Genomic DNA, 26398 nt, shown 5'->3' on the forward strand with positions numbered 1-26398 from the left:
AACAAATGTGCTCTAGTGTTGATGAAAGCACTTGAGCAGATAAAAGAGCTGATATTGTTTCAGTGTGCATATCTTTTAAGCAGGACATCTTTGAACAAAGCCAGTAGTGTTAATCAACTTTAGCACATTCACATTTAGGGTTGTGGATGATGCTGAATCATGCAGTAATGTGCCACTAATTATTCATTTTCTTAATTTACAAACGGCGGGTTTGTGTTTGCCCTTGATGAGATGTAGAAGGAATACCTGTACACTTTTACTGTTTCTAGGCACTGTAACAAGTGTTATTAATACCCAATTTGGTTGTATTAAAAATACGAACTTTTGAAGGATGAACAATAAAGTTGGTCTTGCCAGGGTTCAGTTTTATCGACTGCAGATCAAAACAAATGTCAGCAGCAATTACCTGACTGATCCATCTTAACATCTTTTGTATTTATTGCTTCAGCTAAAAAGCTACAAATTAGATTGAAATACTTTTATGTAAACACTTCAAATACATACTGTTAAAACAGAATATGCAAATATAAAGATAGAATCATGTCAACTGTGTCTCTTGAGCCCCAAGGCTGAAGCAATATAAGAGGCGACTGGAATGATAATACTGGATAAGTCAGTCTGAGCACGTGTCGTGGCTTCAATGCAGTGCTTTATGTTGTACTTCCAAAACAAAGAGCGAAGCAGCTGCCTTCTTCGCACCAGAGTTTTTGCAAATAGTAGCACAAGTGCAGACCCCCAAACTTTCCTTGTTTGTGTGCCATTTTGTGTGTACGTTATAACTGATAAGACACTTAACCTACATTTTAGAGAAAGGCTTCTGTTAGACTCTGGCAGTATAATGTTCTATTATGCTTCTTAAATCTCAAAGTATGTATCTTCAGGTAAAGCAATAACAAGCTGCCAGTCCTAGAAACTTTTGGCATAGTAGCAATATATTTTTCACATAACATGTTGTGATAGTTGTGATACTGGACTCATTTACTGGGCTAGAATTACCCCAGTAATTCACGTATTCTTTTGTTTTAAAAGTTCTCAGAGTGTGATTGTGCAATTGGAATTTTGTAGGGACTTTATTAGTTATGATATTAATAAATCACATCTGATGGAGATTATCTAGCCACAAATTCCTTACGTTAGAATCTTCCCCAGGAGTGAGCCTAGATCCGGAAACTTTTTTGTTCCCTTAGCAAGTCGTTGCGTTGGAAGAGGGCATCATGCCACTCCATATCGACGTCATCCACCGGATGTGACATCAGCGGAGTCTATATAATCCTACATGAGTTCCTTCTTTTCTGCACTTGCAATGCAGATCCAGTAACAGTTGGCAGGCCGTTTTCGGGCTACTTTGACATTTTAGTCAACGTAACAGTGTGCTTTTTCTTGTCCATGTTTTTGAGGTGCAAACCATGTGGGTATTCTGGATGACAAAGGTAAGTTATGGACCCCCACTCAATTTTTGTGTGGTGCCTGAGCGAGCACTATGATGCCGAAGAGCGCGACTCCTATCACCTGGTTTGGCCGAAAACTCTAAGGGATCGTCATTTGAAGCTTCTGGTGGTGCGGATGTCAGAACCGTCCCGGCATCGACAAAGGTCTCCTTCTCGTTCTGACGTTCGTTTGCAGGCCGTTCAAGGAGTTACTCTTATGGACGTCATTCTCCATCGACTTCACGAGGTGAGTCTCGACGCAAGTGTTTGAAGTAACCGAAGTTGCCGACTTCACCGCGTACGGCCTCCCACCATTCCTTGTTTGAGGCGTCGAGATCAGAGTCTACCTCAAGTATCCCTCCTTTTCCAGGGGCTGGGACAATTCTAAACTCTAAGCCAGATGCGTGAGTATTACATATCCCTTTACGCTATCTTTGGTGAACCACCTTCCTCTGGAGTGCTGAGGGCCCAGAGGAGGTGCAGAGTGCCTTGACTGTGTCCACGCCGGTGGGTTCACCCTCGGCTTCAGTTAGGCCTTCAGCTACAGTTGACAAAGCCATTACGGCGCTGGTGCACAGCCCTTTGGGGTTTCCACCTTTGGATTCCGTATTTGATCGTCCATCTCTGGTGACTCAGCTGGCACTGCCGATCGAATTGGAATCCCTCTCTCCATCTGAGTTGGAGTCGACATCGAGGAATTGCTTTCTCAATGCCGGTCGACGTTGGGTACAGTGCCAGTCATGCGATTATCCCTGACATCCCTCCACATTCTGAAGAGTCCCCTCATGCTTATCCTTCTGAGGGACATGGTGGAGAGGCAGTAGAGGAGATGGATATTCATCAGCCTCATAGAGAGGACAGTTGGCTAGCTGACCTAGCTGCGGCAGGTGGCTTAGATTCTTCCACAACCTCAAGCCTACTTCCCCCTCTGGACTTGCCACAAAGGCGAGCTCTTCTCTTGCTAAAATGCTAGAGGGGTTGCTGTAGTTTTGGATCTAACACTTCCTTCAGTGGAATTACCTTCAGATCCTCTAATGTTTGTCCTACACTTAGGCCAAACTGGGGTTTGAACCACTGCTTCCGTAAGACAAAGCCCTACATGATGTTTTGTTGGGGGCTTGGCCTAAGCCTGATACAGGGGCCCTTTTTGATTGGGCTATATCTTATAGGCACTGACCTGCCCCGGGTGATCCGGCTTGCCTCTTAAAACATCCTACTCATCATAGTTTGGTGGTACAGACTGCTTTAGCCTCCCATGATATTGAGTGTCTCACACATTTCACCATCTGACAGAGATTCCAGTTTGTGACAGGCATATTGTTTCCTTCACAAGTTCTACTTTACGCTCTGTTAATACATATTCCGTTCTTGGATGCTTCTCACATTCATTATGGGACTCATTGGCCAGCATCTTGCCTACGCTTCCCTGTGCTATCAGGAGCACTTATGATTCAAGATGGCCATCAAACTAATCATTTCCTGTGATATGGATACTACTGACTCTGGGTCGGGCCATGGCCTCTTCAGTTACACTACGTCGCTGTGCGTGGTTACGGGGCTCTGTCTTTTTGGAGGCAGTTAATGCCACATTGATTGAGATGCCTTTTGATGGTGCCCATTTATTTGGCTGACTCCGCTTTAAGACATTATTATGACAGTAGGGGTGGAACAGTGAATTATCTAGGTTCTTCTCTACCCTTTTGCCTAGTTAATACCTCCTGTACTGGACTGTAGGGGGTTATTTGTCTTTACTTGTTTCATAGTTGAGCCATGCTTTGGCAGTACTGTGAGGTTTTTTCAGTTTTATGTCTCTTCCACCTAGCGGTGGCACCGGCTGGGTGTTCCTGCTATTGGCAGGTGTTATTTTTCCTTAAATTGTCAAGGATAGAGTATTGGGGTGTATAGTACCCTGGAACACTATGGAGGTTTCATGCCTGATGCTTCAAGGCTACTTATTATTATTGTTATTATTATTATTATTATTATTATTATTAGTGGTTTGAAAGTGGTAGTTCTCCACTTTAAGTTTGTCAATTACAGCTTTTTAGCTGGTCACCTCTTTTTCATTATTTACAATACCTCATATAAAGGTAATGTTATTTACTTTACTCTGAAGGAGAGCCGGTGCTCAAAAGCTGATATCTTCATGATATATGCCTGGTGAGCATTAATATATATGTATATATATATATGCACCCTCATTTGGGGGTACAGAGTTGCTCCCTCTGTAGAACGTTTCCCTTATAAGAAACTTGTTATATTAACAACTCTATGAAAGTGTCAGCATATTATTTAATTTCTGTCACAGTCTTTCTTAAGATAACCCTCTTATTATTCAGGACAACCTTTGATTCTTTATAAGGATTATACAGCACTAAGGGTATCTGTTTAGTAAGTCCTTCTTGTACTATTGAACAAGGTAGCTGTTGATGTAGTCTGTTTGTTATGTACGTTCTACTTTTACCTATGATATGGTAGTATCAGTTTTCTACTTTTGCTAGTTTTGATACGTTAGAAACCAGAAAGTATCATCTTGGGGACTTTAAGACTTTGTTTGTTTTGGTCTTAAAGGTTTTATATCAGATAGTCATCAGTGATTAATGAGTTTTCTACACTTTTGTGTAGACAATTGCAGAGTCATGTTCTTTGAACTTTATTCATTCTTTTCCTGGCTTACATCAGGTTATCGTGGGTCTTCATTGAGACATAGCTCTCTGTAGATTCTGTTCACTCTCTTCTATAGAATAATTAATCTGATTGACTCTTTAGGAGGTTGTCTGCGCTTTTGCGTTTGCATTCAAGACATTCTTCTTTTCGGAAGGGTTTTACCCTCTTTAGTAGTACTTTTTCTTCTCTATGAAAATATTTATATCTGTATGCACTTAGGTGTTTATGCCTCATCTAGGTGAAACTGTTTTCATTGTGACCTGACTCTACTTGTTGTAGGTTGGGTTCTCAATTTGAGAGTGTTGTCATAAGATGGAATGTACAAAACTGGAGGTATTCTTTTTATTAAGAATTGTGTATATTTTCAGTGTTTGCATCATTGACAACTTTTCCAGTTAATCTATATATGAGTCTTATTCATTATAAGAGTCACATATTCACCTTGATTTTTGCCACCCTACCAAGGTCCCCTTTTTCCCAGAAAAAAACAAAATTAATGTATATAAATAAAGAGAAATGTATATATATTTCATTGGTTACTACATATGCATTTGTTTATTATATTCCTATGTAAGTAGGTATGTATAGTGCAGGGGTCTCCAACCTTTTCTATAATAAGAGCTACTTATGTTTAATGAAAACTATCCTAAGCTACTAGTGCTGTTACTGTTGTAATGGTGATGGCATCAGAGCAAGATTATACTTGTTGCAACCATATGCAAGCTTGCGAGCAGTGATCACCTCAGCTCATTAGCTCGCAACAATGTAAAAAACAAGCCACCGACAATGTAGAAAGAGTCTTCATTGGTAATACATAACAGCCGTAGCTGCGGTGCCCTTGGTATCAAGCCAACAGTATTAGTAATAAGTCTCTACAGCTCTGCATCGTTGATCTGTCAATATCAGCTTTAAATGCATTTTGGAAAATTAACTATTTGTCTCCAAACATCAGTTAATGAATTCATTCTGAAAATGCATATATTTTCATCTCAAATACATGCTTTCCATTTTCGGTACAGATATGTTAACTCAACCAAGCAAAGCTTCTGATTAACTAGGCTGGGATGAACACAGGAGAGCTACTTACAGGTAGCAAGTGAGCTACCAGTAGCTCATGAGCTACTCGTTGGAGAAGCATGGTATAGTGATAATATGTTGAAGATGGTTTTATCATCTCTAGCTACTTTTTAAAGAGGACAACTGTGTGTTTTATCTGCAAGAGATAAAACATTCTGTGTGTTTTATGATATACCTTTACAGGGTAAGAAGTATTGCTTAATAGCATGCTATGCTGCTCTGTGTTCCATCAGGTTAGAACATGCACTTTCGGTCTACATATAAGAACAAATAGATCTATATTCACTACTCATTTGGCAATACTATCTAATGGTTGTGGGTAGTGTTTCTTACTCATGTTTTCTTTATCTTAATAATATAATTGCTGTGGTCCTTTCCATAGTATTGATGGGTGCTTGTGCATGGGTTTCCATCTCATTAGGGGAGTGAGTCATTTAATATTTGTTCTATTAGTTTGCCTCTAACACTGGCCACATTAACATGGATTTTCTTTATTCCATGTTTTTGAATGGTTGTGACTCCTTATACTTGGTTCCCACCACCAGTGTTATGTGGTGCAATTTGCCTGGTCTCTTTGAATTGTTCTAGACCGTTTTTGTTCTAGGGATATGTTTTTAATGGTCTTAATCATGGGTGATGCTGTCTCCATGCTCTTTACGTTTTGTTTTTACTTTTTCTTACTGTGGTCATTTACACAATTCTTTTAGTAAAGAATATGTCTTTCCTCATAGGTATTCTTATGAATACACGGTCCATTTCTCTTGCACTAGACCGGTTTTCTTCTAGTTAGAGACTCTCCATATTATTGGGTCGCTTATGACACACATTTGACATACTAATGTGGATGAGCTTATCCCATGTTTTTCATTTTTTATGGTTTTATTTACCTGTGGTTCCTTCCACAGGTTTTGATGCCGTAGAGTATAATTTTACCCACCTTAATTATAATGATTATCTGGTCTTTTTCCCATGCTCTATACTGGTTTTCTGATGCTCAGAGACGTTTTTGAAGGTCTCATATTGCAGTCTATCCTCTGAGTTACTATGACTTTGGTAGCTGATTCTAAAGTAAGGAATCTTCAGATAGATGTCTCTATCAGATGAACAAGTTACTTACCTTCAGTAATGCATTATGTGGTTACGTGGTAGAGACAGGACCTAGAGAGGCTCTAGGTGCAGATTCCTTAATGTCCTGTCCATCCTCCCTGCTCTGCGAACTGAGTCCTCTTTGAGCTCAGAGATTTCATAATGGAAATCTAAAGCTTGAATTAAAAATTTGGTGATTACTTGACACAGTGGTGTCTTTTGTTCTAGCACATTGTTTCAATTTGCAGTTTCTATATGTGGCTCCACGTTTTGAGCGCAGAAATTAGTCACTGAAGAAATCGACGTTGGCACATTGGCGAGGGGGTTATATAGACTCTGCTGACATCACATCCATTGGATGACGTAGATAGGGAGTCGCGTGCCACCCTCTTCTGAAGCACAGACGTACTATGGCAAAAAAAGTTTCCAGATCCAAGCTTGTGCCTGGGGAAGAGTCTAAATTAAGGAATCTTCCTATATCTACCAGATAATGCGTTACCGAAGGTAAGTAACTTGTTCTTTGGGTAGAACTTCGCTGCAGGATTTATCCAAAGTGTAATCCAATAGAGAACAGGAGTTAGATAGATTGACATCATGAAGCCCCATAGATCAGCCTCACACACTGATTTTATTGAAGCCCCACCAATGCTGTTCTTGGATCACAGTACGGCTCACACCTTCTGGCTCAGTGTGGACACCTTTTTGTCAGTTTTCTTGAGCGAGGTATAAACTTGCTTCAAACCAAAACCATTGGCTTGGACTGTGTTTTTCAAACAGGCTTTTTGATACATTACTATAGCTTTGTTTTTTTACTGCTGCAAATTGTGATATTTTGGAGGTACTATAGTACTTGTAAGCCATCAACAAGTGATACAGGGCCAGCTCTGTTAGATTTCTTATCACTGCTTCGTCAGTGAAGTATAAAGAATTCGTATTTTCCCATCTCCTACCATAGATATATCCAGGTTCAGCTTGAGCATAGACATTCCCACATTATTTATAAATAGGTGTAACAAGATGGGTTCTAGGACCCAAAGTTGGCAAATGCTACTTTAAGTGCGAAGTTTGGTGTCTATCCCCCCATCCTTCCATATGTGACTTTGGCTGTGGCATGATGATGTAGACCATGTAGGGCTACAAGTAAGTTTTCAGGCATCCCCTGTTTCCTCAGAGTGGACCTCAGGAGTGTTCTACTGACTGAGTTGAGGACTGTTTTGTTTTCTAAAAAGGTAAGAACGGTGGAGGTACTTTAACTTCACATATTTAATGCATATGAAATAGAGTCTTACTGCTTGATCAACTTTTCCCACTCTGGTAATGAAAACTGCCAGCAGACCAGCCAGACTCCAGCCCCTTTCAACCTCGTCTTGGATATGATTCAGTAGTATCTTCCTATAGATTTCCCCTGCTCCATCCAACAAGGAAATTAGGAAATAGTCTGCAGGGTCTGATCGGAGGCCTTTTTAGAAAACAGAGATGATATTCTCTGTTCTCCATGAGCAGGGAACTTCTTCAAATTTTCAGACAACTTTGTGGACTGCTTTTAGTGGGGGGACCTATAAGCCTTGGTTCGAAAAACATCTGATGACACTTTACCTGGACATGGTGCATTATGTAGCCATTGGCCTTAAATCACATTAATCTTTTTTTCTTCAGTAAATCTTCATTTGAGTCTAATAAGCTAGCTGGCTCTGGCCCATCTTCAAAATCTTTCTCCAAACTATTATTGTTCTCAGAAAAAGCAGAAAGTTTTCAGAGCCATTCAGCGGTCCATCTCCCAAGTTTAGGTTTGTAGCTGTCCGGCTGCAACCCCATTTGACTAATTCACAAAATGTCCTTGTGTCACTGTGGTCCAGCCCAATTTTCACTAGATTCCAATCTTTGAAATGTAGTAGTGTCTTCTCAAGTTTAGTTAATAGCTTATATTCTTCTCCTAAACTGATTAGTATAATTTCACCTGTCGGTTCGGATACCTATGTTTCAAGTCTTCCATTAGGGTCAGTTTTTTGCATAGCATTCCTCATCAAATAATGTGAGGTTTGGCATGGAATTGTTTCTCGAGTTTAGGATAGTGAGATTTTTGGATACCGAGAGATGAATGTGTGCCTATTAATGAAGGCTTGAAATACATCCTTCTTTGAGGCTTGTTTCTGAGTAATAATTTCTTGCAATTGATTTCTGAGGATTTTGTCTAGATAGTACTTTGATGTGTGGGGGTTTCTCAGCTAAATTAGTGGATGGCTCTTTAAGCCTTGCGATAGGAGCTGTGCAATTAATGGATTATGATCTTTCGATTATTGGTTGAACACTCATATAATTAAGACTCAATAATTAATCAAGTTGTCCAGTTTTAACCCCAAAGGTGTTTTGACAGGCATTGCAAGCATATCCGATATTGTCTGCCCATTAAGAGTAAAGAGGCCACATGCTGCCATCATTGTCGCAACTGAGGCAGGCCTTCACCTCACTATCTGATGGCTGGAAATTCTTTTCTGAGCCATTGGAAAGATAACTGGAAGATGAAAGAACATTGTAGTATGTTTTACAGATATGCCGAGGAGCCATTCTTTGCTTTTTTTCGATTTCCTATTATTATATCATTACTGGAGGTGTTTCTGGTAAGCAGAATTTAAAGATGGAATTCAGGAGTGTGTTACAAACGTGTGGGCTCAGTCATAGAAAGGATCAAATTACATTTCAGTTTTCTATTTCCCCTGACGTGAACCTGATAGAAAAAAGGAAAGTCACATAATAATTTAACAATTATAGATCAGGTAAGTCATTTGTTAACCAAGTTGTTAGCAAAATCTCTGAAGTGTGCAAGAACTGGCAAAAATATTTGCTTGAAACATTTAGGCATAGGAATACACACAACCATTCCTTTTATTTGTTAAAGCAAGCGCTTTGAAGACCATGTCCCCCATATCAAACTTCAGAAGCAAGCAGAGCCTCCTATGAGATTTGGGTGCAGGAGTTAATAATAACAAGCATTTGCAATGCCATCGGTCTCGCTTTTTTAAAAGTTCTTGGCATTGAACATGGCATGTTTTTAAATTGTGATTTTCTTTTTGTATGCAGCCACGGTCCCGTCTCCGGGGTTTGGACACACTGTAATGGTGCAGATGCCATATGTTAACATAAAGTGCGGTGTGCCGTGCTGCAACAGTTAAAGGAGCTGGGATGCCTCTTCTGCTCCATGGAAATCTATTCGAACAGGAAGAAAGTGTGGTGCAGGGACTAAAGCTGCCGGTTTTCGAACTGATGATGTGGGTTCGAATCACGGCGTTGGCTCAGTATCGCTTAATCTCTCCCAGTGCCTACAAAAAATTACATGACCCTTTGTGATGTGGCCAGGGTCGGATTGGTAAAGTGGCCCATGGGCCAATGTCTTAGATGCAGCTGTGGGCCGCCTTTTAGGGTAGAGTGGTGACCGATTTGAAATCGATCTGTGCCTGTTTAGATGCTACTAGCGGCCCAGTGGGGGTCTAAGCAGCCTTTTTGGAGGCCTTCATACCTCCCCTTCACCAACAGGACAGGAGTCATCAATCCCAGCCCCTCGCTGGGCCGGCACATTGAAACAAAAAGCTAATTTGGGCCGGCTACGGGCATATTGATGTAGATTGAGCAGTGGACTTGAACTGAAGTGACCTCCGTGATATTCAGCTGTGGTTCACTAGTGTGAACAAGGAGTGCAGGCAATGTTTGCTATTTTTTAAATCTCAATGGAGCTAAGAAAACAAAAGGTATACTGAATGATCTTGACAGCTAGACAGATCATTCTGTTTCAGTTTTTGGGACATTTCTCTTTTAGAGAACTCCCCTCCTTATTTTGATTCTACTTCAAACACTGAAGCAGTGTTATGCGAAAAGGCATGATCGGCAATTGTGGGCCACTTTTCTTTAGGGTGCCCGGGCCTATTTTTCATCCCAATCCAACCCTGTTTGTGGCTAGTACTTATATACAACCTCCAAAGTTAAAACAGATAATTAAATAAACAAGCGGGCCTCTGCCCTCCGGCCCACCACCAGGGACCGCATGCAGGCACATGTGACGCAGAGAGCCGATCCATGCAGAGAGGGTAGTTAAAATAATAAGGCATTTGCAAAGAGTTAATCTACACACATCAGGATTGGCTTCAAGGGGCAGCCAGAGTTGAGACTGCATTTTGTCGCTTTAGTTGCGAAACAGTGAGATGTGGTGAAGATGGCAGGTCCACCAGGTTGCACTTTCTACACTGACAGTGGAAACCATGCGTCTGCCTGCCAAAGTAACAGACGTAGGACTACTGTGGAGAAAACCTACCCAGCCTAATATTCTAGGTGGCCATATTGGAACGCAACTACTTCAAAGCTACCTGAAAGGTTGCAACGTTATTATAAATAAATATAACATATTTTATATTTATCAAATTAAACTGTTCAATTGCTTTATTTGATTAACCCTTTGCAGTTTCATTTACTGTTAGTATAAATAATTTTACGTATTTTAAATACTGAAACATATGACTAAAGCTGTAAATACTGCGGTGACAAAGCAAACACGGCATCAGCATAACACGTTAAACTCTATTACCCTTTCTTTGTGATATACATTTTCTCAAGTTTAATAAATGTAACTTATGCCTTTTTAAAATACCCGAGTGTTTACCTACCTGTTTCTGACTTTGTTCATTCCAGTCTTACCTTACGTGAAGAGGCACATAAGTTGTTCAGAGGATGGTGAAATGATTATAATAAAACCTGTCTATCCACAACCACAAACTCCTGTCCCACTTAAAAAAGCCTTAAAGAGAAATTGTGAGTTACATAATTGGGTGTCGAGGGTTAGGTTGATGTAAATTTCTATGAGCACTGCTGACCTCAAGACCATCACCGGGTATTAGGAAACGGTACCTGATGTCTTCTTTTCCCACCTACCTTAAGAATGTGAAGTGAGCTAAAGTGGCGGGTATCATTGAGTAGTGCTTGTTGTAATTACTAGTGAGTCAATGTCCATACTAGTGCTGCCCCTCTTTAGGAAGCCATCCTTTAATGTGCGAATTAAACCTTTTCTTACAACCAGCATGGCCGAAGTGCAGCCACTCATGCAACCTATTTATTTGGGGCACGGCCTAGTGTTTGATGTATGTGTATGGACATAGTCGACCCTAAGTGCTTGTTCTAGTCTTGGCACTGTCTCTAGGACTCCGTGGGGGAACAGCTTATACTGATGATTCGGAGCATGTTGGCAAATTGTGGTGAGTCCAACCATGAGCCAAAGATTTGCCAAGCTTTAGCCCTTTGCCATAATTGTTCTGTGTAATTACTCGGCATCACTTTGAAGAGCATGACTACCTTCCCCACCCTTTCCTAGTAGACAGAAATGTCTCAAATAGTTTGCTAGTGTCATCCATTGGCAGAAAGAATACTTTGAGATTGTGCTGTGTTTTACTTCTATTCCCACTCCTGGTACATTTGCTGTTATTTTCCCCTCCTTTTCGTCACTTGTATTCAGAAGATGAGCTGTATCCAGATGATTACTTCCTTCTGAGGTCCAAAATGAGTACTGTTAAGTTCGTTAATAAAAACACATTATATCAAGCATGATGAAAAGGCAAACTTAAACAAGAGAGAACTTACTCTGAGAAATCACAAGTATGTCTTTTGTATGGTGGAGTCCTTTTCTCAAGCTTTATTTATCTGGAAACCTGCTCAAACAGGAAGAAGGTGTGGTGGAAGGACAAGAGCTGCTGCCTTTGAAAGTGAGGATCTGGGTTCGAGTCACAGCATTGGCTCAACATTACTTAATTCCCCCATGCCTACAAAAAATGATTATGTCCTTGTGTAATGTAGCTGGTACTCATGTAAAGCCTTCAAAGTTAAAACAAGTAATTAAATAAACAAGCAGGCATCCACCCTCCCTCCCAACACCGGGAACTGCACACAGGTACATTCAGTGCAGAGAGCTGATGAAGAGCAAATGTGACCAAGATAACAGCCTTTTTTACAGCAAAGCTGAGAGCAAGAATGCCCTCAAATGAAAACTGAAGCTTTGCTGAACACGAGCAGGAAACAAAATAAAAAAAGTCCCCTAAAGAAGAGATAAACAATTATACAGTAGTTGGTCCCTGCTTCCAAAGAGAAAAGGGAGGGACAAAGATGCATGACTGACCACTAACAAGGAAGGATTTTTAAGTGACGTGAAACAAACAAATGAAATGGCTTTAAGCCCAAGAAGTATTCTAAAAAGTATACAAGAGGTGGTATGCTTATGCTTGACTTAAAAATGAGTCTTAGGCAGTGCATTGTGCTAAATACAGGGGGGCATATTTATACTCCGTCTGCGCCGATTGTGCGTCAACATTTTTGACGCACAATCAGCGCAAACGTTGCCCCGTTTTTAAACTTTGACGCCCGAGCCCGCGGACGACAAAATTCCGCTGTGTGCGTAATTTTTGGGATGCAGCAACCCGCCTTGCGTTAATTATATGCAAGGTAGGCGTTCCCGTCCCAAAAATGGCTTAAAGGGCCGTGCGTCGTATTTATGCTTTTGGGCAAAAATGGCCGGGAGGCGGAGCCAGAAAATGACGCACAGCCCGAAATTTGCATCAAAAATTAACACCTGGGTCAGGACAGGCGTTAAAATAGGGCAAACACACCTGTATTTAATCAGAACAAACAGCAGAGCAGCAGAGCAGCAACAGGGAGCCATGGAGGTGATTCTAATCCAGCATGCACGCAGATGTAGAGCCCAGCAGCAACAACAGCAGCTACAACAACATCAGCAGGGACCCCAAAGGCAGCGCAGAAGGCAGGAGAGGATATTCCGCCCAAGAACAACCCTTCAGGGCCTCAGGGAACACGACATCATACAGAGGTACCGGTTGAACTGGCCATTCAGCAGCTGCTGCAAAACATTGAACAGCAGTTGGCCCCCACTTTGATGACACCCCACACCATCCCAACAGAAACAAAGCTGCTTGCCGTACTTCATATGCTGGCAAGTGGCTCTTTTCAAACAACTGGTGCCCTGGTTGGCGGAATATCACAACCATCATTCTCCGCCTTTTTGACCAAAGTACTGGACGCCATCATTCGACTGACACCCTGCCACATCTGCTTCCCTAACACACTGCAGAAGCAGCAGAAAACTAAACAGGGGTTCTACGCAATCAGTGGCTTCCCACACGTCCTTGGTGCAATCGACTGCACACATGTACGCCTTGTGCCACCTACTGCAACTGAACACCTCTACCGCAACAGGAAGCACACACATTCCATCAACGTGCAGGCCATAGTCGATCACCAAGGATTGATCACCAACATCGTGGCTAAATATCCTGGGAGTGTACATGACTCATACATCTTCCGTCACTGCACCATCAATGAACACTTCCAGGATGGACGGTATGGCAATGGACTACTTGTTGGTAAGTACAAAAACCTACTTATTTACACACTGCACAGCAACCCTCTAGGACACACAACACATACACCACAACAGCAACATGTCGACAGGAACACACTGAGGTCGTGACATCGCTAGCCATGTTTCTTAAGTCACCATTGAACCTGTCACACATCGGAATTTACTGTACAGCCTAATGCGAAGACGTCAATGAGTGTGGTTGCCTAAATGTCACCTTGCAAATTGTAAGTGTCCCAATGACCTTTACATTAATACATTGCCTAAGTCTAAAGGTATGGGATGTCCAGGGTACTTTGATATGAACGTGTTAACAACACTTTCAATTTTAACTGTGCATGGAACTATCATCTCACCCCCAGTGAAGACACACGGACACCTGTATCACAAGTCACAATGCTAGGCAGGGCACACTGTACTGAAAATCCCCAAACATACTGCTGACAAACGGTTAGCAGACAAACACTTGTTCAGCCAAGGAAACAACACAATGCAGATGGTATAGCCTACAAGCATAGGATGTCACATTAGTACACAAAAGAGTCACAGACAACACAAGACAACTACTGCCATTAAAGGTCTTTTCAATAGTGGCATCTACATCAACATGATCCCATTCATTTTCTCTTGCAGCTGATCAGGGGTATGGCATCCAGCCATGGATTATGACACCATTTGGCAACACGAGTACAGCTGCAGAGCGTGCATACAACGAGGCCCATAGGAGGACACGCAGCATTGTCCAGCGGACCTTCGGCATCCTCAAGTCAAGGTTCCGCTGCCTCGATATCACTGGTGGTAGCCTCCTATATTCCCCTGAGATGGTCTGTAGGATCATCCTCACATGTGCAATATTGCACAACATTTGTATCAGAAGAAACATTCCCCTCCTGGAACCAGAGACACACATTCCTGAAGAGGAGGATGCTGGCCTGCAACAGGAGGGGGAACTACAGAACACAGCTGCTGGTATACGCAGGCGGCAACAGATTGTAAATAATTTCTTCTGAATATGATCACCTTCACCACTTTAGTTAACTAATGTAAATAAACACCTATTATAATCACCATATCATGGTCTGGCTATTCCTTTTTACACACCTTCATCTCTACTTATCAGAATAAGAGTGTTGCCTCATGGAGCATTGCTGAGATACTGAGTAGGACACGGAACATCCCAGAGCTTATGTGATGCCTAACATACAATGGTCACATGCACACACACTCTTAATTACATATATCATGTACATATCTCCTTTGAAGGTCTATAGCAGAGGACCACAACTATTTCACACATACATGTTGAAAGCAAGGTCCAACACAGCATGGTGGTGTATGGTTTCTCACTTCATCAGATTATTCCCTCAGGATGGGCAGAGTATGATGCAATCATGGTCACTGTGCAGATTTCTCTAACTACATAATATCTGGACAGTTGTATTGACAAGCTACGTTATTTGACAGTAGGGACATTTCAATTATCTACTGCGCAGTTGAAATGTCACATTACCCAGAGACAGATTTGTTGTGTAAGTGCTATTTATTGAAACGTGCTGTAGTGCTATATGTACATTGTCCATGATTGTGAGTCCATTATAGTGATATCTTCCATTGTGATCCAACACAAGGGTTTACCAAAATGCTTTTGTCATGCTGGGGTTGCTGTTTCAGACAGTGCAGAGGGACAGACTTAGCCAATGAGTAGGAGAGAGACAATCACTGGGCTGGGTGACAAAATATACAGTGGTTTGCAGAACAGTGCTTGAGTACAGGTGTTGCAAGACTGGCAAGTTACAAAGCGCAGGACCTTGGTAATAGTTGGCCATGTGGCAGGGACTAGTGCTTCCGGGTCATTTTCCTTGTGAACGTGATCTGTTCCATGTCTTCTTCTTCTGATGTGTGTGTTGCCTGCTTTGTCCTTGTTGTTGTTGGTTGTGAAGGGGCAACACACACCTCAGTGTTAGAAGACGTGGAGCCAGACATCCCTGTCGCTGCTCCCTGTGAAGGTCTTAAGGGCAGTACTGCTGCAAGGAGGGCCTGCTGGTTCTTGAGAATAGCAGCCACATCACGATGGTAGGCAGCCAGGTCGGCCCTGAGGGGTTCAATGTTGCATTCGTGCACGCGTTGACAGGATTGCTGTTGTAGGTGTTGGGTCAACTGTATTACAGCTGTGCTGATTTCCTTCTGGGTTTTCTGCAGTTCATGCAAGATAGATGTTAGGGCTTGCATAGCTGCTGCCTGATCTGCAGATGACATCATGCACGAACGCACCCCCTGAAGGCTGGCTGCCATATTTTGCATCCCCACACGCACCTCCATGACCAGCTCCCGCTGTACTCCAACTACAATTCTCTCAAAGCTGGTGACAGTGTCGTCTGAGTCCTCAGCTGTATTGGAGCTGGCAGGTCTTACAATTGGGGTGGTGGGTGGATCCTCTGCGATGGCTGCTTGTTCTGTGCTCCTCCTTGTGACTGAAGGTGGGGTCTGGAGGGTTTCAAGGACCTTTTGGATAGTCTCCTGGGGAATGTTTATCGGCTCGTCATCCATGTCATCAGGGAAATCTGGGAAGGCATATCGGCAGGAGATCCATCTTCCTCTGCAATGAAACAGGGTACAATTAGTGTGTCTGTGGTGTGACAATTTTGACGTGACGTGCCTGCCTTTTGATGAATTCACTTTGTGATCTTGTTTTGTATTAATATGTGCAGTCCTTCAGATGGGCATTGTTTCAGACCTATGGCCCACCTGTGTGTCACATGTATTTTATTGAGTTATCAGACTTGTCAGCCTCATCGCCTCTAGGTGTTGGTTTATGCCAAATAGAGTATTGCCACCTTCTTGTCCTACTCGACCCTCCGTGTATATCCATTCTCATGGTGAGACCTTTCACTGGCTGTGGGTGTTCTGCTGGCCCTGGCAGCACACTTAACTATCAGGACCTGCCCCAATCCCTGATCGTTCACAATGACTTAAATGTAATTGACATGTTGCATATCCTATGCATGGCAATGTTATGATCTGATATGGATGTTGACATTGTTAATGGGTCCTGCTGATGTTGGGTAATGTGTGTTACATTGGATTGCCCTGATAGTCGTATCAGTGTCCTATTTCATCCTCTGACTGTGCAGGTGTATTTCAGTGACCAGTTACATGTGTCCCCTCCTCAATGCTGTTGACAGAGCAGTATGACATTTGTGATGTTGCCTTCTTACCTAGGCACAGGATGGACCCTGGCATATGCAGCATGGGTGTGTCCTTAGTGCTGTGTCGCTCCTATTGTTGTTTACTTTGTTGGCTGACGAGTGCCAGGATGTCCGTTTGACGTAGTGGCCTTCCCTCCTGTCGTGGCTTTCCCTTTGCTCTATCGTTGGCATGAGAGCATGCCCCATGGGACTGTTGTTGGTGTTGTGTAATGGTGTGCCCCAGGTCTTCTCAGAACGGGCCATGCCCCCCCTGCCGTGCCCCTTTACCCATGCCACTCCATGTATATGATGACTTACATGCAATGTGTAGTAGGGATTCCCCCCCCCGGTTGCAGTTGACATTAGTGCATTTCAATTCCCCATGCGACTTACCCTGCATGTGCGTTGTCTCCTGGTAGTCTGCGCTGTCCTGTCCTTGAATCCCTGTGACGATCTCCTCAGGGATGACGGCTGCGACCATCTCCTCCATGTGGTCCAGGGCCTCCTGGTGTGCTGGACTCCCCCCTCCAGTCTGCAGTGCTGCCTTCCTGTTCCTGGCCATCTTTTCCTTGGTCCTGCGTTTGCAGTCATGCCAGCGTTTCTTGCACTCGATGACTGTTCTGCGTACTTCAGCCACACTGTTAATCTTGTCGACAATTTGTTGCCATATAGCCTCTCTCCTACTGATTGGCAACTTTGATGTGGCAAACAGTTGGTGCTGGTGTTCCATCTTTAACCAGGATTTCCTGCTCCTCTGCACTGAAGCAACACTTTCTTTTCTTCTTAAAAGTGTCCTGGTTCTTGTGTGGCTTCTCCTGGCTGGTTCCTGGTCTGCTGTCATCTTCCTGGGGTCTGTAGTGGCATCTGGGATCCATTTTGGCTCTCCTCTGGTGAAATGGCTGTGTTCGCTGAGTTTTTTGACGCCATTGCGTAAAAAAAAACGGCGCATATCCGGTTTGTGGTGTCGTAAATCGACCCACAGTCATTTCCGCCGCGTTAACGTCGTATTCCTTTATGACTTGACGCCGCGGTGTGCGTAAAAAATAATGACTCCCACCTGTTGTTTGCGCCGCCGTGCGTCAACGTATAAATATGACGCCCGCACGGCGCACCAAAATGGCGTTAGCCGGCGGTAATATTTTTGACGCAAAACTGCACCGGCGAAGTTTTGCGTCAAAAAGTATAAATATGGGCCAGAGTGTTTTTTGGCAGCAATGCTAATTTGGCGATTGGTGGATTAGATCTCTGAGATTGAAGGTAACTCTATTTCCATACCTCCACATCAGAAAACACCTTTTGACCTTCCCTGTTTTTTGTGTTTCCTTCTAGATGCCCACTTCTGACAAACCTAGAACTAAGTTACAAAAGGCTGCTGTGATTTAGATAAGTGTATGAAAAATACATAATTTGTTTTCTCTAACAGTTACATTTAAAATCATTTGTATCCTCTTCAAATATTCCACAACGCATGCAGTTATGTTTCTTGCTGTAAATAAATACTTTGTATGTTTGTAGCCTAACTCTGGTCCCACACAGTTCCAGTTAGAGATGCATGATACAGCCTCTTGTTTACATCTTCCTATAGGTACATGTGCACGTCTGTCATCCAGCGAGCAATGATCGCTCCTGTGGTCTGGATAATTGTCACCCTCCTCGACGGAAAGTGCTTTATCTGTGCCTTCAGCGAATCAATTGATGCAGAAAGGTTCTCTGGATTTGCAAATAAAACACCCCTGGAGGTTTTAGTCTTGCTCTCCAAGGTCCCCTGCAAAGACGATGAGCTTATGAGAAACCTCACTTCCAGGAAGGCTGTATCCAGATTCCTGCGCTGCTGGTCACAGGTAAGACTTACTGCATAACTCTTTTGAACAAGGGCACCACTACACAATTAGTAAAAAGCAAAGGCAAATCCAATATGTCTGACTCACCTTAAATATATTAACTTTTGTTTTAATGGTCATATATGGTTCCATTATATGTTTGCATGGTTGTAAACACACAATACACTTGAAGGTGGCGTTGCAAACACAGGCACCACATATCCAGGTAGACCTGCAGACAGAAGTAGACGCAATAGTCAGCTAGATGAACAAATGGAGGATATAAAGGGTTGTAATTGTAAAATCACCTGAGTATTTCTGTGAATGTGAGATACAGCGAGGTACTGAGAGAAGAGATTGTTATTAAGTTACGACATAGAAGAAGGGGCAGTGGTTTATCCATGTTGTCTTTTCTTGTTCCCAATAATCTTCACATTCCCTAGGTACATATGCAGTGGGAGGTAAAAGGGGACAGCTAATACTGATCCCAGTGGCTGAGATACCACATAAGGTGAAGGATGGGAGGAGGGCCATATCTGGAAGAAGAATGGTGGTGGAATGTGGCAAGCAAATGAGACAAAGAGAGGCAGGGTGGTGATATGTGCCAAGCTGCAGCCTTTAAATAGTACTACCAAAGGGGGAACTAGAGATTCTGTGGGGGTAGAAGTTATCATGGCCAGACTGGAGACCTTGCAAAAATTTTCAAACCAGTCCGACACAACAGGAGACCATAACTCCCATTCTTGGGGGCTTTTATGGTTGAGGCATGGCAGCACATGATTGGGACAGGGCGATGAGAACAAATGAAACAAGAGAGCATTGAAGGAAGGGGACAATGGAAAAAAAGATGATGAAAGCAGAATGGCCAGTCTGGCCCTGGAAGTCATGAGGAGCTTCTGATGCTAATGACTGCAAGAAGAGTAGTGTGGTACTGATGCTGGTGTGCAGCCTTTGACTTCTCTGCTTGCTGTTGACTTGGTTTCCAGCAATAAATGCCTGTGTGAGCAGCCTGGCTGATGAGGCCTAGGGTGGGTGGGCTGCTGCATAGGGAGGTGTTTTGGAGGACTATAAAGTAGAATTATTGACTGAGTGTGCAGTCAGTAATGCTCTATTTGATAACAGCTGCATGAAGATGTTAATGGATATAAAGATGAGGCTCAGGGCCAACCAGTATAGAAGTGCGTCTCATCTGGAGCCACGTTAATGTGACGGTTATGTTTTTTGATTAGTGGAAATGTTTTCTCAATCTCCACCAATTACTAAGAGACACTGAACTGGTACTACTTAGGTATTAGCAATGAAAACTTCCCTCGCACACACAACAGAGACAGCACAAGTAGCAGCAGTGTGGCAGCTCCCACACTCAAATACATACACATATATAGCAGGCAGCAGGTGTACACACACACACACACATGCGGTACTGGCACACTTCTTTAGGGCCATTGCTAGCTTTCAACATCAGTCTGTGACTTAGAGCAAAAGAGAGGTTGCAGGATTAAAGTAAACACCTTTCAAAAACATACAATAAACTTGTTACCACCACAAAAAACTATCCCTTGCTTTGAAACATGTCCCAAATTGCACTCAGTGAGCAAGCCTGTTTTAGGGGGAGGGGTGTCTTCCCTCAACAGAATTCTCAAACCACTCACTGTCCCTCCTCTCATCCCTTCTCTTTTTTCCTTCAATCTGTCCACCCATTCTTTTCTCCATCGTCTATCTCCTATTCCCCTCCTATCCTTCTCTTCATTCCTTCCCGGTATCTCCATCCACTAATCTATCCTTCTTTCTCTCCATCCATCCAGTTCTCCGTGCATCAGTCCTTCCTTCTCCATTAACACTTTCTCATTTTCTTCACTTCTTTATCTAGCTTTCATTTTCTCATGTATTCATCCATCAATCCTTTCGCCTTTCCACCCATCCACCGATCCTTCTCTCCATCCAGTCTTCTGTTGCTCCCCTTCTTTCTTGCTCTTCTTTTTCCATTTATTCATCCATCCTTTTGCCTCTCCGACCATCCACCCTCCCTAGACATTCACCTCTCTATCCACCCACCATTCTTCTTTGCATCCATTGTCTTCTGTTCTTTCCCCTTCTTTCTAGCTCTTTATCCATTCATCCATGAGTCTATCATCCACTAATCTATCCTTCAATCTCTGCACCATCCATCATTCCATCTTTTCTTCCTTTTCATCCATCCATTCTCCGCTCTGTCACTCAATTATCCATCATTCTTTCTCTCCATTAGTCATCTCCCAACCATCTTTTACACTGATGACACTCAGATTGTAGTGTCGATCACAAGTGATGTCGAAGAGGTGGCAAAACGTTTTAAGAAGTATATGAGCGCAATAGTCCGCAAGATGAATGTAGGAAATGGCCTTTCTGCAGGGTCACCCCCAAACCATTTGCATATGCTCTCTCCTCAAAATATGGTGACATTGACTCATACCCAATTGGATCATTTAATTTACTTGTAAGTCCCTACTCAAGTGCACTACATGTGCCTAGGGCCTGTAAATTAAATGCTACTAGTGGGCTGCATCACTGGTTGTGCCACCCACATAAGTAGCCCCCTAACCATGTCTCAGGCCTGCCTCTGCAGTGCCTGTGTATGCAGTTTCACTGCCACTTTGACTTGGCATTTAAATGTGCTTGCCAAGCCTTAAACTCCCCTTTTTCTACATATAAGTCACCCCTAAGGTAGGCTCTAGGTAGCCCATAGGCAGGGTGCTATGTAGGTAAAAGGAAGGGCATGTGCATGTGTGGTTTATATGTCCTGGTAGTGCAAAACTTCTAAATTCCTTTTACACTGCTGTGAGGCCTGCTCCTTTCATAGGATAGCATTGGGGCTACCCTCATATACTGTTTGAGTGGTAGATACTGATCCGAAAGGAGTAGCCAGGTCATATTTAGTATGGCCAGAATGGTGATACAAAATCCTGCTTAATGGTGAGGTTGGATTTTACATTACTATTTTAGAAATGCTACTGTTAGAAAGGGAGCATTTCGCTACACTCAAATCCTTCTGTGCCTTACAATCCACGTCTGACTGGGTTAGTTGACAGCTCCCTTGTGCATTCCACTCAGACAAACCCCAAACACAGGATGCTCAGTCACACATGCATACATCTGCATATTGAATGGGTCTTCCTGGGCTGAGAAGGTGGAGGGCCTGACACCTTCATGCAAAAGGACAGTAGCCTGCCCTCACACAAAGGACTGCCACACCCCCTACTGGGACCCTGGAAGACAGCATGGAACTCAAAGGGGACCTTGTGCACCTCTAAGCCACTCTTTGAAGTATCCCCCACTTCAAAGGCACATTTGGGTATTTCAACAAGGCCTCTGCCCCTATCAACGCAGACACTTCCTGGAGAAGAGAACCTGAACCAGAACCTGCAACCTGCCAAGAAGAACTGACTGGCTGCTCATAAGACTCACCTGGCGGCTTTCTGTGAAGGACTGCTGCCTTGCTGTTGCCCTGCGGCCTTGCTGCTCTCTGGCTGTGCTGAGAAGTGCTTTCCAAGGGCTTGGATAGAGCTTGCCTCCTGTTCCCTGAAGTCTCAAGACCAAAAATACTTCATCTCTGCAAGAATAACTCCTTGTGCTGTGAAAATCGACGCACAGCCTGCCAGAAAGGATGCACAGCCTGCATCGCGGTGATAAATTCACCGCACACCAAACTGGAATGACGCAACCCTACTTCACAACGAGAAGATCAACACAGCGCAAGTGTAGCGACTAGAAATGTGACGCTCAGCCCACTGGATCGATGCACAGCTGAGCCGGAACAACGCAGCCTGACTTCTAGAGGGAAATCGACGCAGCGCCTGCAGCGCAGTAGAAATTTCCACACAACGCCCACCGGATCGACAAAGTCCCCGTGACTTCATCCTGTCAGTGCCGGAATTCAATGCATCATCCCCGGGGCATCCGAAAACCCCGCAACCCGAAGAGGATCCAAGACTGAGCGCTGGAAATCGACGCAAAGCCTTCCCTGCGTGAAAAATAAATGATGCATCGCCGTGTGCAGCCACAGAAATCAACGCACACCTCCCTGTTTTCCACGCATCTTCTGCTCTGCGGTTCCTTGCGGAGATTTTGAACGCAAACCAGGTAAATTTATTGCTTTTAAGAGACTAAATACACTTTATATCATTTCTACAGTGATATTTTCAACATATACTTATTGCATCTTAGTTGTTTTGACCTGCATTTATCCAGATAAATATTATATATTTTTCTAAACACTGTGGCATATTTTTGTGGTGTTCTACTGTGTTATTGCATGATTTATTGCACAAATACTTTACACATTGCCTTCTAAGTTAAGCCTGACTGCTCAGTGCCAAGCTTCCAGAGGGTGGGCACAGGATGATTTGGACTGTGTGTGACTTAACCTGACTAGAGTGAGGGTCCTTGCTTGGACAGGGGGTAACCTGACTGCCAAACAAAGACCCATTTCTAACAATGAGCAATCACTGTCTAAAACTGAACTCTGAGAAAACGGAGGTTTTACTCTTTGGGAAGGACACTTCCTTTTGTAATACAACATGGTGTCCCCCCCTGAGCTTGGCTCTCTCCCCAAACCTGTTCTCAAAGTAAGGAATTTTGAGGTAATTTTTGAGTCACAACTCTCCTTCATTGATCATGTTAACAAGCTCATCTCATCCTGCTTCTTCTTGTTAAAAAGCCTCAAGAAAAATTTACCGTCTATGCAGTTTGACTTACAGAAGACAGTTATAATCTCTCTTATGTTATCAAGAATTGACTACTGTAATGCATTCTATCTGGGCATTCAACAAGGCCCCTTAAATAAATTGCAAAGGCTGCAAAACGCAGCTGCAAGGCTTCTTGAGAAAATCCCAAAATTTCTCTCTGTGTTCAAGGCCTTGGAGAAGCTTCATTGGATCCCAGTGTAAAAGAGAGTTGCTTTTAATACACTTTATAAAGCTCACAAAAGCTCTCCATGTGACTGGCCGAATTACTTAAGGGACAAATTTGAATAGTATATCCCTAATGGAAAATTGAGCTCGGAGACAGCCACGAAAGTGTCTGTTCCCAAAGCTAAGAACGTTTCTTGGGGGGTAGAGGTTTTGTCTTCTTCTCCTGCCTACTATGAAAACAGTTGCCCAGGCACCTTAGAGGACAGCCAAGTTTGAGCATTTTAGGAAGTGTTTTAAAACTTGGCTCTGTTCCAACACTCTGTAATTCATCTGCCCTTTAGTCTTATGGATCTTTAGCACCAAGATGCTTTTGGGCATTTGACGCGCTCTACAAAATTTATCAATATCAGTATCCTTACTTCTCTTCAACCATCCTTCCTTCCATCCATCCATTTATTTACCCATTCATCCATCTCTCCATTCTCCTGTCGATCCATCAATCCCTCTATCCATTTCCCTCTCCATCTTTTTCTCCAAATGTTTTTACACAAAGGTCATTGTGAAGTTGTGCTCGCTAGGCCCTCATCGGTAGAAAAGGACATAGAGACTAGCAACTTCAAGTTCATCCATCAGTATATCCTTCCACTAATATATCGCTCTACCTCTGCACTATCAATCCATCTTTTCTTCCTGCTCATCCATCCATCCTCCATTCTGTCTCCCCACTATCCATCCTTCCTTAGCTCCATTATATATCCTTACTTACCTCTAACCAACCTACCTCTCCTCCACCCATACATCCATCCATGTATCCATCCAGCCACCCATCTCTCCATTCTCCTATCCATCTGTCATACTCTCCATCCATCCTCTTATCCATCTTTCTTCTCCCTCGTCCCCTTCCTTCCATGCTCTTTTGTTCAATTTGTTATCATAAGCCAAGCCCCATAATACGATTGTCTTTATGAGCTTCTTTTGGAGACAGAGTCTCCGAGAGGTAAAAGGAACCATAAATAACAATTAGTACTTAATATGTTACACAGACTACACAGAGGCAACCACCCCGCTCAAGCTGCTAATGTGGGGACTAGTCACATCCATGTCTGTTGCTACACTCTTCCCCCTCTTCTTTGTGCAGAATACTAAATCTGGTGGTAATACCAAGCATTGATGATATTCGTGATCCAGTGTCTTACCTCAAGGTTTTCTAGACTGTAAACTTATGCGTATTCACCTGGTGCAGTATTACACATCACTCTGAGTTTTTCATCTCAATATGGCAAGAACGCAGTAATATTGCATTATTTCCACACTTTCAAACTGTGACAAGTAGGTACAATCTGTTTTTTCCCGACATAAAATTCCACCAAATTTTATGAAGTGAAAATAATTGATGAAAAAAACCCTGCATGTGCGATATTTAACTCAAAATTCAAAATCCCAATGTGGGTGCAAAAAAATCAATATTTCAACTGGTTTTGAAAGGAACCCCAAGACTATTCACTAAATCAGAGTCCTCTCCATACGGTAACAACCTCTCCCCTTAGATGTTCTTTAGAGAACTTCTGCTGTCCTTCACAGACCACACCCCTGGTTGGAGTCATTTGTTCTGCCTCAGAGTCAGAACGGTTCTAAGCTGTCTAATCACCTTCCTTTTGTTTATATTTTTCTCTCCGTCTAGGCTCTAGGCTGGAGTATTTTGCTGTTCCTGATCGTGCTGGCCTTCCTAGCCCGCTCCCTCAAACCCTGCTTTAACCAGACCGCCTTCCTGCAAACCCGTTACTGGAGCAACTACATTGACCTGGAGCAGAAAGTGTTTGATGAAACCTGTTGTGAACACGCGAGGGGGTTTGCGCACAAGTGCATTGTTTATTTCTTTGAGAGTATGCAGAACGAGATGAGGTTGAGGAACTTTAAAGCCAAGGTGCCTGAAGAAGAAGAGGAGGAGGAGGGGGATCAGGTGCGTGGGATCACCGACCTCGACCAGATGAACAGTCTCCTGAAAACCTGGCATGAAGATAAACCCCCTCTTGACATCAGTCCAGCCGCCAGGCGGCAGCACTGCCGGTCAGACAAATCACTGTGCCTTGGGGGATACAGCGAGTGTAATGGGTGGTACTTCTCACAAGAGCCAAGGAAAGCCAAGCACACAGATGTTTGAAACCGTGAATGGGTCCTACAAACCAACATACAATAGTGCACTTGGAGTTTCTTTTAAAGAAAATTAGAGGCCTTATTTAGATTTTGGCAAATGGTGTATTCTGTCCTAAACATGGTGTGTGTACAGTCCGCTGTGTTACAACTTAGTACAATATAGCCTAAGGCACTTGTAATACAGCAGACAGTCACATTTTGTAGGAGTAAGCCAGCCACCAACCTCTAAATAAGGCCTTAAGTGACAAGCATATTTTTCAAAGAAAATGATCAACTGAAAAGATCCATTGTGTTTTGGGATCTATATGAGCAAAGTGCTTCTGCACGTTTATAGATGGTTAATGGATGAATGAATCATTTTTTATTTTATTTATTGATTCACTACAATAGACCCATTGTGGAGGCTGCAGAAGAGCAGAAAAAGTAAAAGATAAGTGTGAATGACAGGCATGCCCAAAGCCTGGTATAGAAGTAGTTGCCAAAGTAGTGAGGCAGTTAAAATCCATCAGTGCAAGATCGGCATTGACAAAGTTTGATCTCGCTGGCCGTGGTGTCACCAGGTTAGGACTGTTAGCACGTCTGACCTTAATAAGTAAACTTACAAGGGGACGCGAATAGGTTGATGAACGTTTTGACTCGCAATTAAGAAAGATGTTCTTACCACACCTCCAGTAAGTAATCAATAACC

General features: G+C 43.0%; 1 protein-coding gene across 1 annotated transcript in view; it reads left to right on the forward strand.

Annotated features, from left to right (window-relative positions):
• LOC138302047 (calcium homeostasis modulator protein 3-like) overlaps nt 1–26014 on the forward strand; it is a 49256-nt gene extending 23242 nt beyond the window's left edge. The window contains exons 2-3 of the mRNA XM_069242450.1: nt 18433–18688; nt 25238–26014. Of these exons, the coding sequence (XP_069098551.1) occupies nt 18433–18688; nt 25238–25717 (736 nt within the window). The 3' untranslated portion in view covers nt 25718–26014. The remainder of the gene's footprint in view (nt 1–18432; nt 18689–25237) is intronic.
• Nucleotides 26015–26398: the final 384 nt, after the last annotated feature.

The sequence above is a fragment of the Pleurodeles waltl genome, chromosome 6, assembly GCF_031143425.1.
Source record: "Pleurodeles waltl isolate 20211129_DDA chromosome 6, aPleWal1.hap1.20221129, whole genome shotgun sequence".
NCBI lineage: Eukaryota > Metazoa > Chordata > Amphibia > Caudata > Salamandridae > Pleurodeles > Pleurodeles waltl.